Source organism: Thermobia domestica, chromosome 15 (genome assembly GCF_964235325.1).
Source record: "Thermobia domestica chromosome 15, izTheDome1.hap1.1, whole genome shotgun sequence".
Lineage (NCBI taxonomy): Eukaryota > Metazoa > Arthropoda > Insecta > Zygentoma > Lepismatidae > Thermobia > Thermobia domestica.
In genome coordinates this window covers 136677410-136689639 of record NC_137468.1, presented here as the reverse complement: position 1 = coordinate 136689639, position 12230 = coordinate 136677410, and the positions used below count along the sequence as shown (strand labels likewise).

Sequence of the window (12230 nt, the reverse complement as noted above, 5' to 3'; positions counted from 1 at the left end):
ATTTCACTTCTGTTTTGAGAAAGTTTGTGGGATTTCCCTTTTTTCCTCTAGGGAAAGTAAAAATTTCCTCAATTCTCATACAATAAGAACAACTAGTTAAATATATTTTCAATGAGGTATAGTTTATATCTCCGCTGTGTTTATAACCTGTATTATAATCAGTTAAAGTGAATGCTAGGTCTCTTCGAAAACTTTTGGCATTGGAAATTGGCTACCCAATATGCCGGCCATTGGGCTGCGGTGGCTCAGTGGTAGAGCGTTCACCTCTGGTGCTAGGGGTACTGGGTTCGATCCCAGCCCCCGCCAAGTGAACTTTGTGGTGGACAAACACCGTGTGCGTGGGTTTTCTTGAGGTTCTCCCGTTTCCTCCCACTTTCTTCATTCCACCATTTCATTCATTACTCATCATCGGGAACTTGGACATTTTATGCCACCAACTATATGAAAAGACAATTGCCAAACAGCCTATACATTTGCAGTTTAACTTAGCTGTACTTCCTCCTACAACAGCTGTACTTCCGCCTAACCGGCATAACCGTGGGACGTAAAACTCAAAGATTTCATTTCATTTTTATGCCAGCCATAGTGACCAAACTCGACGCGGGATTTTTTTTTTTTTTTTTTTTTGGATTTTCTCTGAGTAACTGAATAGAGTATCATGATCATTTTAGAAAAGATCCCGGATTGTTTTTATGTTTCTTCTTCCTACAATGTTGTAATAAAATCTCGAAACTGAATTTTTCACTTCTGTTCTGGTAAGTTTTGTAGGATTTAATTTTTTTCCCTTTTGGGAAAATGTACATTTCAAAAATATTGACACAATAATAACAACTAATTAAATATCTTTTCAACGAGGTATGGTTCATATCTCTGCTGTGTTTACAACCTGTATTATAGTAAGTTAAAATGAATGCTAGGTCTCCTCGAAAACTTTTGGCACTAGAAATAAATAGGCGCTATCCAATATGACTGCCATAGTGACCAAACCCGATGCGGGATTTTTTTGGACTTTCTCTGAGTTACTATATAGAATAGCATGATCATTTTAGAAAAGGTTCGGCTTTTTTTTTTTTTTTTTGAATGTCTGGGTTCAGACCTAATTGCACTGTACTATATATATATATATATATATATATATATATATATATATATATATATATATATATATATTATTTATTTATTTATTTATTTATTTATTTATTTATTTATTTATTTGTTTATTTATTTATTTATTTATTTATTTGCGAGTCTGCACTCGTACAATATACATTTTCGATATTTTATACCTAAATTATTATTTACATTCCAAAGAGTATATTTTTTAATTATCACATATAATATATATTTTTTGTTAATAAACAATTTAAATATATATTATATTTATTTTCTTTTCATTTTATAGCTATTTGAGTTATTTATTGAGCTATTCCAGCTAATTACAGATATAGACTTTGTGACTTTGAGAACACTTGTTATTTATTACAAAAGTGAAAAGATTGTGGCCTCAAAAAGAGGCAAAGAACATTGCCGCTAATCTTTTCAACAGTACTCCATCTGCATTTATATGGCAATAGATGCAAGCTGACACTAAATGAGGCGGACAATGATGTACATTGTACAGTATAACTCCAATTATTAGGGACACCGCAGTGGCACAGTGGTAGAGCGTTCTCCTCTGGTGCATTGGGTTCTTCGTTCTATCCCAACTTGTGTCACGTGAATTTTGTGGTGGAGAAACACCGTGTGTGTGGGTTTTCTTGAGATTCTTCCATTTAGCTGCACTTTCTTCATTCCACCATTTCCTTCATTTCTCGTCATCACCATCTCGTTGAGCCTAGCCGGCATAATTGTGGAACGTAACACTTAAATATTTTGTTTCATTTCATTTTTTCAATTATCACGATTGAGAAATATCCGAATCGATATAAGGAAATAAATTGAGTAGGCCTAATTACAAAAAATCTACTGACGAAAGGAAACCAAAAAAAAAAAGAAGCTAAAAAAGCAATATCAATTGAAGTTATGCAAAATATCATCGTAAAAATTCCTGGCTGTGCTGAGCGGGCCACATAACTGAATTATTACAACGAGATTCAATGCGATTGCAAATTTTGCATGAATAAATTATACATAACTTAGTGTACGAATAGAAAGTCCTGTTTTTCAGTATTAGGTGTACCTCCATCCAGCTTTTCGGCCTACTATGGTCTATTTGGAAAAGGGAAGCGAATCTTGCTATTGCATAAATATAATTGGTATTGATATAAAGCACTCACATTTCTTTGTCACTTTCAAATTTTTAGGTGTTTCTCATATATAACAAACTTGTTAATAATAATAATAATAATAATAATAATAATAATAATAATAATAATAATAATAATAATAATAATAATAATAATAATAATAATAATAATAATATGATAGCGCATAAAATCTTACCTCAATTAAGGAGATTAAATGTCAAGTTGAAATATTACCCCATATCGACGAATTTACGTCGTGCAATCGAAGCAAAGTGTCACTAATTGTGAATTTATTTAGGCTTATTTTCTTAAACCAGTATTTAGTAATAAGTAGTTAGAATGCCTGTTCTTCGCTTAGTAAAAATAGCTTTATGGAAAATATTTTAAAAAATCTTCTCTCCTTAAGATATGCAATTCAATAAGTGTACTGATAAAACCATATGATACTGTACATTTGCCATAACATTTTAGTCTCCTTTGCCCCTCAGAGTATGCCCTTTAATCTATGTTACAGGATAAATATTCAGCTTGAAGTAGATAGCAAATCTCATTCAAAATTCGTCTCAAATTTAGAGGCGGATCCAGCCCGGGGCCTAGCCTCCCCCCCCAGTTTTTTGAGTGACAAAAATAATCGAAGCTACTGCTTACATATTTTTTAAACTTTATAATAAACATTTGATATACCTATCATAATCTGGGGTCTGGTTGGACCTTCCAGTTTTTACCTTCTAGATTCGCCTCTACTCAAATGGGTCACTATCATAAACAACAAACAACTTTTTTCGATTTTAATGCGGCGAAATAATATAGAAAATTTCGCCTCCCTTAAAACAGGGATATTCAAATCCGCTGGGGCGCTTTTCGCTTATTTTTAATGAGGAGAATATACCGAGTTTTGTCTTCTTAGCTTGAGGCGCTTGTGGGGTACTCGATTTTTCACACAAGTTTCGAATGGTCTTGACCTCTTAGGATATACTCTTTAATTAAAATGACAGGATAAAACGTAACTCGAGGTAGGTACAATGTTCCAAAATTTATGTGAAACGCGTCAGCTGTTTTCTGGTTATGCAATCACAAACAACAGTCAACACCGCTTTCAATGTAGGAAAAAATATAGAAAGTGTCTTCTTCCACCTCCCTCAAAACGGAAACATTGAAAAACTCGATACTCGATGGCACATGTCCGCTTATTCTTAATGAAAAGTTTATAAACCGAGTTTTGTCGTCCTAATTTAACAGGTTTGTGAGTTACTAAATTTTTCTCTTAAAATTTTCTTCCACCTCATCCTCCACTAGAATATGAATTTTAATCGAAACATGATATCAACGCAGCTTGAGGTAGAGGATAACATATATTCAAAAATTCATTTCAAATAGTTCAGCCATTTTCCCGCTTTGTGATCACAAACGGGATTTTCGATTTTCTTTTTTGTGACACATGGAAAAGAAGAACTGAAATGGGAAATAAACGAAGAGAGAACTTACCAGTAGTAATTTCATCCTCGGTACACTAGTATTCTTGGAGGATCAACAATCTTCTGTTCATCAGTCAGCCATACTGAACCTTTATAAAGTGCGGTAGTTCTTGTTTGTAGTATAATACACATTTCTACTGCAAATATCTGAAGGAATAGATATTTCACTTTCTCCCGAGCTCCGTTTACCCTCTCTCCCTCATCCTACGAAATGAAGCATCACGAAGGGAAGGAAAGCGAAAGTTTATTATTATTATTATTATGTTCTATCAATGTAAGCTGGTTAGTATGCTTTTTGTGTACTAATGTTATTATCATGAGGTAGATTTCGAACACAGCGGGAGAAGTAGGTCTGCTACTAACGGATATGACCAACTCACAAAGATGTTCTGCTAACAGAGTTAGATAAACATTTCGGATCAATTAGAGCGTCCTCGTGGTGGTGGTGGAGGAAGCCAGTGTCCTCAGCTGTATACTATATGCAATTAGCATTGCGTGTGCTTCACATTAATACTGAGAAAATATGCTAATTTTCTGCTTCAGAACATAAACAGACAGTATGATCTTGGGATTCCTTTCTTCTTTATGCTCTTATCAATGTTTAAAAACAATTGTGAAAAAGTAGATACAGTTCTCAAGTTACGTTTCTTTGTTAAATAAAATGTCGGAAAGCAATCAGTCACATCAATAAGTGTGTTAATTCCTATTTGAAACAGTTTAAATAAATAATTTTATTCTCCCTTGCTTATAGTCCAAGTATGTGAATTCTACAGTCTATCATTAGATATTTCAGTTAAACCTAAACTAATAATTAGGATCTTATATCAGTAATAAAATACAAGTAGTATATTAGGAGAAATCAATCAATGATACATACAATCTGATACTTAATGGTTCGTATTTTTCTCATATCTATATATATAAAAGAGAACGCACAAATCCTTTGTGAACTCATCACGCTAATACGGCTGAACCAATTTCTTTCATTTTTGGGGGGTTATTAGGATTTGGACCCTAGATGGTTTTTATCATATCACTTTAATTTTTAATTACCAGTGTCTTGAGATAATTGACCATTCAAGTGTCCATACGTACAAATCCTTTGTTATTAGTTCATCATAGGTAAAAATAAACGTATTTATATGCAACCCGCATGACCATGTGACTCGGCGGGTTAACATAAATGACAGGCGATATAATGTTAACATTTACTGCAATCTACTATGGTTTTTATCATATCACTTGAAAGCGAAAAAGTAAAAATTATCTAATTAACAAGGTTTATTGCGTTCCGGGGTGACCCCAGCGAAGCGGGGTGAACGCTGCTAGTACTACATAAATCTTCTAATATACAAAATTGAAAGTGACTACATATGTTTGTGACTTAATAACTCTTGAAGCACCCTACCAATTTCGATCAAATTGTCAATATAGATGAGGTTCGGGCTTGGGATGGTTTTTATCATTTCACTTTGACGGTGTAACATAAAGTTTGGGAGCGGGGAAGATATATAAAAATGATCAAAAGTGACCATTAGTAGTGTCGAATCCATAATTTTCGAGGTCGCTGAGAGGAACAGTGAGACTTTCGATGTCGTTTAAATCCAAATCCACCCCTTTATGACCGAAATGAAAGGTATTCTCCGAGTGCGAAGAACGGGTATTCTTCTAGTTATTAATAAAGTAATCTTCCAACAGAATAAAAATTATTAAGTGTGTTAGATTGGCAACGAATAACATACATTATAAAACAATAAATATTCGGTTGTCATTATTTTCGCAAAAACTACGCATGATAATTCACCTTCGAACATGACATTTTGTTCATCTCAATGCGATCTATTGATTGGTATACTGTATGCCTTATCTTTGGATAATACCATGGTAAAGTAAGAATTAAAGTTTAAGAGTAGAACATAATTTTACGCTATATCCCATTAATCATATTGTATATTGTTGTCTCGCTAGTGTCATAATGAAAAGCTTAGTAAGTGTATAGCTGTTTCCGCATTTCACATTTGTCTCACCGTTTCCGATTTATAGGGGTGAAAATGGACTTTTCAATTAAGTTTTTGTTTAAACTTTGACCCGTCGCCATTTTGCACAGGGTTGTTGTAGAGAGTCGAGACTTGCTGCATTTTCTTTAATTTTACAACAGCTTTCAAATGATGTGCCACTTAACTCACCTTGCCATTTGAAAATTTTGAGTTGGACACCGTCTGGGACCCTGAGACAAAGTTTTTTACCCCAAAAAGTTTGTCGTTAAAAATGATGGGATACGTGTTGGCCGAGTTTTCCATTTACCCAACCGTTTCCGAACAAATGACTCGGTTCAAACTATTCTGCCAGTTTTCTTTTTTTTTTATTTATTTTTTTTATTTATTTATTTTTTTTTTAAGTTCTTACATTACAAAATATGTTGTAACTCACGATATTCCGCCCGGTGACACGTATAACTTTGGGATTCATCTAGTTATAAGATATCAAATGTAAACACAATTGTCTCATTCGGATCTCAGCGGAGCCACTGCGTGACCCTTCCTTGTCAATACTTACTGCAGGTGCGAACCCAGAAAATTTTGTTGGGAGGGGTCCAAGTTTCCGGGGGGCGGGGTCCAATACTACAAGTCACTACGTCTATACAGTACTGAACGGGTAATATACTGCACTCGAAAAGACAATAAGTAATTGTAAAATGCTGCCACCTACATTTAAAAAAAACGATAGAACTAGATTGTTTTTATAAGAGAAAGAGTAGAGATAAAGTGTAAGATCAAATTTTCAAGCTAGGCTATATCAATCATTTCCCTGGTAAACAAGTATAGTTTTATTGAGAAAGTGTACAAATGTATGTTGATTTAGGAAATTTTGGGAGGAACTGGACGAGTTGAACCCTTTCCCCATGGGTGCGCCCCTGACTTACTGAGAGATGGTTTTATAAATACGGGACTTTTGTTTGCTTGTAAACGTACCAAACAGTTAAGAGTCTTGAGATCCATTTTGTTATTTTCGCTCCTTTTATCATTAACTTGTCTTGTGAATCGGAATCTAAAGTGAAATCATATTTCTACAGTACAACTTAGTAATTAGACAAAAACACACTGTAAAACCTAACTTCTTGCTTTTACTCATAACGTAGTAATTTTTGTGCCTGTTTATCAGAAAAGACAAAATCGCAATATTCTGTTATGCCCCCTTCCGTTTTTCTTCCTGAGCTGCTATTTCCCACGTGATATGTTATTCTTTCTTGCTAATGTCATTAAAAGTTTATAAAGGGTGTCTAAAAAAACAGCCGGATTTGAAGCTACTATAAATCGAATTTATTTATTTGAAAGAAGCAAACAAAACACAACATTCTCTTCAGGAGATGTTGAGGTTTAAACGTGAAATAGAATATCAGGCATATGACCCCCCCCCTACTAGCCCTATACGCGAACGCTAGATCCCTGAAATTAACCATCACAGTAACAGAATCACGCACAACAGTAACATTTGCCACACTCCGGCAACTTCGAGGACTTCCAGGGCTTTTAATGTCTTTTGTGTTTTGAGCATAACTGCAAGTGTAGAGTGACGCTCCAGTTGGTATCCTTACGCTGACACGAAAAATTACACTCTATTAATTTTTTCTATATGGGTCCAAACCAGGGTGCGAAATCATTTGAAAATGGTGGGGGGAAGAAGTTCAGCGATCCACACTAATGCTTCGTGGAGCCACCAAAAAATTGAAATATTACCGGTAATGGATTATTATTATTATTATTATTGTTAATAATAATAATAAATGTTCAAACTAGTCGTCATTGTTATTTAAAAATACTTTAATGTTATTTATTCATTTAACCAAAATTGGTACACTTATCTACTGCATTTAATATCTACTGCATTTCGGTGCGTATGATCCAGGGATAGACTCCCATGGGAGCACATTCCTCTTGTGTTTACCATCATATTGAAGATTGCATTCACTAAAATAGCAGTATGAGATCTAGAAGTAAGAAATAATAGCTCCTGAGAATCGTTGTGCTAACCAAGCATTAGATCTACTAAGTTGAAATGTTCCACCTGGCCAGCCATAGATCCTCATGAGCTGTAGAGTCAGAGTATAGCTTTTATTATTATTTATGAAATTACCGTTTCTTCGCTAAGTACCGGTATGTAGTGTTTCAGTTTGGTCGTTCAGATATCCGGTCACCTTTGTAAGTCTAAATAATACTATGTATCTATATTGTATTATTAGCAACAATATATTATTATAAATAACAGATATGATTTCAATACAAATACTTGATAGACAAGAAAAAGCCGTGTTGCCTCAGTGGTAGAGCGCTCACCTCATATGCGTGGGATCATTGGCTGGATCCTAGCTCGCGCCAAATTCTGCTTGTGGTATACAAACAATTGTGTGGGGGTTTTCTCGGGGTCCTCCCGCTTCCTTCCACTATCTTAATCCACCATTATAATTCATCTCATCATGACCGTCTTCCTTAGCCTTGGTGAATATTCGTAGGACGTTAAACTTTAGAAAATAAAAGCACAAACACTATAATACGATTGATTTGCTGATTTAAGTTTAATGACCCTTTTCAGCAGCGAGGCTATGAGATGTGGACTTACAGTTTAAGGTGAAATCCGAACCACGGTAATCGTTCAAATTTTTGAAAGGCGCTCCCACCGGGAATCGAACCCAGGACCCCGTGCACCGAAGATGGTGCGCGCGTGCTAGCCACTAACCACCGAAGAGAGCCACAATAATACGAGTATTGAATGATTGTGTTACTGTATTTATAGACCTAAAATATAGTTTGCAATAACGTTTCTTATCTTAGAGAAAAATTTTAAGATTAAACTTCACTTTCTTTCCGTGTGTAACGAGAGCTGGACATGTGATGGCGAGAAGAAACCCACGTACGAGCAGCAGTAACAGCATCACATAATTTTAAAGGAAGTCCACTGAGTTTAATTATCAATAAAGATTGCAAGGTACTCGCCAACATACGGTTTCTTTCGGAACTTTTAATATGAACAACATTGAATCCACGTTCACAGGCAGCAGTTGATAATGGCATAGAACGAACTTTCTGCGTTAAGGTTTTAAGAACTTGAAAATCATTTACCGACTTAGGACTTGACTTGTACTCTCTCCATTCTGACACTGTAGAACCCCTGCTTGGTCTAGTAGCTACCACGCTTGACTTCGGTTAGCGTGGTCCCTGGTTCGATTCCCGGTGGGGTACAGTTGAACGACCAAAGTGGTTTGGATTCCATTATACTCAGTAGGTCAACGTCTCCTTTAGCCTAGCAGGCATAATCGTGGGACGTTAAACTAAATCAAACCAAATCATTCTGACACTGCAGTATCAAGATTCAAACCAAACAATTGAGCTGCTTTATATACATCTACGTTACCGTATAAACCACTCGTGCTATTACGATCTTTATTTTCAAACACTGAAAAGCACTTTAGCACATCATTAGAAGGAAACCTTCTTTCCACTTCGTCTACTAAACCCTGGATTACCTGCCCCCTTATTTGATCAAACTCACTATCATTACTCCCTGTATCAGATGCTTGTTTGCGGTGCACTAAATACTTATTTGTGCAAAGATTTTGGTAGACATCATCTTTCATACGCATTTCTCTCAGAGCATGGATTGTAGGTTCAATTTTTTCTCTATTTCATTGTACGAAACTGGTTCCTTTTGCATCGTTTCACTAATATTAGACAGAATGGACGCAATACCAGAAGAAAACCGAACAATAGAATGTTCATTTTCCCCGACAGTTATTTATTTTTTTTTTTTTCGTAAATACCACTCAGTTTAAAACTGTCTGTTGAAATAGTCATTATTTTCATACTCCAAGAGTAGGAATTGCATCATACAAGAAAAATATGTAAAAACTGCCAATAATGCATCCTTCTAATTTGAAATCCAACGTATGTGAAACAATAGTTTGATTTTCAGCAGTCCTGCGGCATCTGTGACTATCGCGATACTTTTAAGTTTTGCTGCTGTAGAAGACTTATTGAACACCTTGTAAAGTTCGCCTAACAAACATTCAAAGTTGTGAACAGCATTAACATCAAAAACTCTTTCAGAAACTAGGTCCATTCGATGTGCCTTGCAGTGTACGCTAATTAGGCACAGGTTGACATTTCTTCTAATTTGAGCAGCAACACCTTCGTTTCTCCCAGTAAACACTGCATCCCCGTCCGAACTAAATCCAACAAGTTTTTCTTTAACACTTTCAGCCCCATGTGTATCTTTTTGATACACAGTGAGGGTTTACTGATGGACCACGTGTATCAAATAGATACACATGGGCTGACAGTGTCCATAGCAAACTGTAGTCTGGTCCCGGGATGAAATTTACTCAAACAGGGTTGGGGCTGAGAGTGTTAAGATTAAAAATATCTATGCCACCTTCGGAAAATGCTTGAATAATTTTCTCTTCAAGGGATTTTGCATCGGCATTTTCTACAGACACTAATTTATAAAAACGACAACAAGGTTTATTTTCTTCGTCCACATATGTTACATATAACAGCAAGTGCTTATCCGCAAACCTGTTTGTAGATTCGTCCACTGAAAATGAAAAACAATCTGTTTGTTTGAGAAATTTTACCAATTTTGCAGGTAACTGGTACGCTGGAGAATAAAGGTCTTCATCTCGTCAAAACCGAACAACCGAAAAAGTTAAACCCCTGATCCTTTTACATATAAACTACGCTTTTTTTTAAAAAAAACACCATGCATTTAAAATTATTGTTTGTCTGAAAATTTTCATTACAGACCTACTTATATTTTCCTATTAAGGTGTCCCCCCTTACAGATTTTGGTGAGGGGGAAACGCAAGTGTAAAATTTTTGGTGGGGAGGAAATCCCTCCCGTCCCCCCCGGGATTTCGCACCCTGGTCCAAACTTCCCTAACCCTAAGCTAACCCAAGTCTACTCTACCCTACTTATACCTTCTCTACTCTATTACACTCTTTTAAAGCGGTCCTACTTATCGATGCGCAACTGGAACGTGTATATACCTTATAAACTGTAAGTGATAACATGGAATTCATCCTCTTATGGTTACACAAATATTAATGCCCAAATCTAACTATCGTTTTAGCCCTTCTCCTAAAATAACAAAAAGACCATTCATGTTCGATATCATCATATCCATCTTGAAATAATCAAATTGAAACAATACATTTAAGTTGTGGCAGAGCGCTCGTCTCTAGTGCATGCGGCCCATTGTTTGATCACAGCTACCGCTCAGTGGACTTCCTGTTAAACAAATACAGTTTTCGTGAGTTTTCACGGGGTTCTATTTCTTCCCACTTTCTTCATTCCAGCGTTATCGTCCATTTCAATATCGCCGTCACCGTCCTTCGGTGCATAATTGTGAAACGTTAATTAAAAAAAAATAACGATATAATGGGCCATATGCAGAGTCCTTCTGACGTGTGATTAGTGCAATACTAAAGCGTTCGACTTACATTTGCTTCCTGCTAGAGATGCAAAAAAGCCGGCTTTTTTGAATCGATGGTTTTTTGCACATAAAAAGCCGGCTTTTTTGGGAAAAAAACGAGAATTTTGGAAATTTTGGCTTTTTTCATTTTCATGATTTTTCTATCTAAATAGCTTTCTTATAGTATATTCTATAGTTAGATAAGAATTCCATGACCTAAATGCCATATTTCGCTCTGAAATTCACCATCAAGATGGAAGGAGCACATGTTTTACGAATTAAAGCTAACATGAAGAATGTAGTATTTGAGAGCAATTTTAGAAGCTATTTAACTTTATTTTAACTTTCGAGTTATCGACTTTTTTTTCTTCTCTAGATAACTTTAGTTTGTCATCCGTGTTTCATTTCTAAGAAGTTAGTACTCTAGCTTCTAGCGCAAAAGTTAAACTTATGTTTTTCTATATATCCGTCAAAGCATACATCTTAACTATATATAAAACTACATGAGCTGACATAAATTATTGAGCACTTCCTGTAGGGCTACAATGATTAAATTTGGCATGATTGTAGCTTTCAGGAACTAACCCACAGGAAAATTACCAAAAGTGAAAATATTTTTAATTTTTAGGGGGTCTAAAGAGGGGATGAAAAATTTCCCCATGTTATTTAAATGGGCCTTTTTTTTGGACCTATAATCTCATGTTTTAGATACTTAGAATTGGAATAAAAACTTGAAATTTAGTATGCTTTTACGTTTTTGTTAGCACTACCTAAGTAAATCAGTAAAAATAAAAAATTCCAACTTTAAAATGGTTTTATAGGGAACTGAAAAATCTTTCCCATGTTATTTATATGGGACACCTTTTAAACCCTCAAATTATTGAGCACTTCGTATAGGGATACAATGATTAAATTTGGAGCTTTTGGAGACAAATCCATAGGAAAATTCCCAAAAGTCAATATTTTTAATTTTTAGGGGCTCTAAAGAGGGGATGAAGAATTTCCCCATGTTATTTAAACGGGACTTTTTTTAACCTATAATCT

At 35.2% G+C, this 12230-nt stretch overlaps 1 protein-coding gene across 1 annotated transcript in view; it reads right to left on the bottom strand.

Moving 5' to 3' along the window:
- LOC145671909 (uncharacterized) overlaps positions 1 to 3910 on the bottom strand; it is a 31921-nt gene extending 28011 nt beyond the window's left edge. Inside the window, exon 1 of the mRNA XM_081741119.1 lies at positions 3732 to 3910. Within this exon, the coding sequence (XP_081597245.1) occupies positions 3732 to 3746 (15 nt within the window). The 5' untranslated portion in view covers positions 3747 to 3910. The remainder of the gene's footprint in view (positions 1 to 3731) is intronic.
- Positions 3911 to 12230: the final 8320 nt, after the last annotated feature.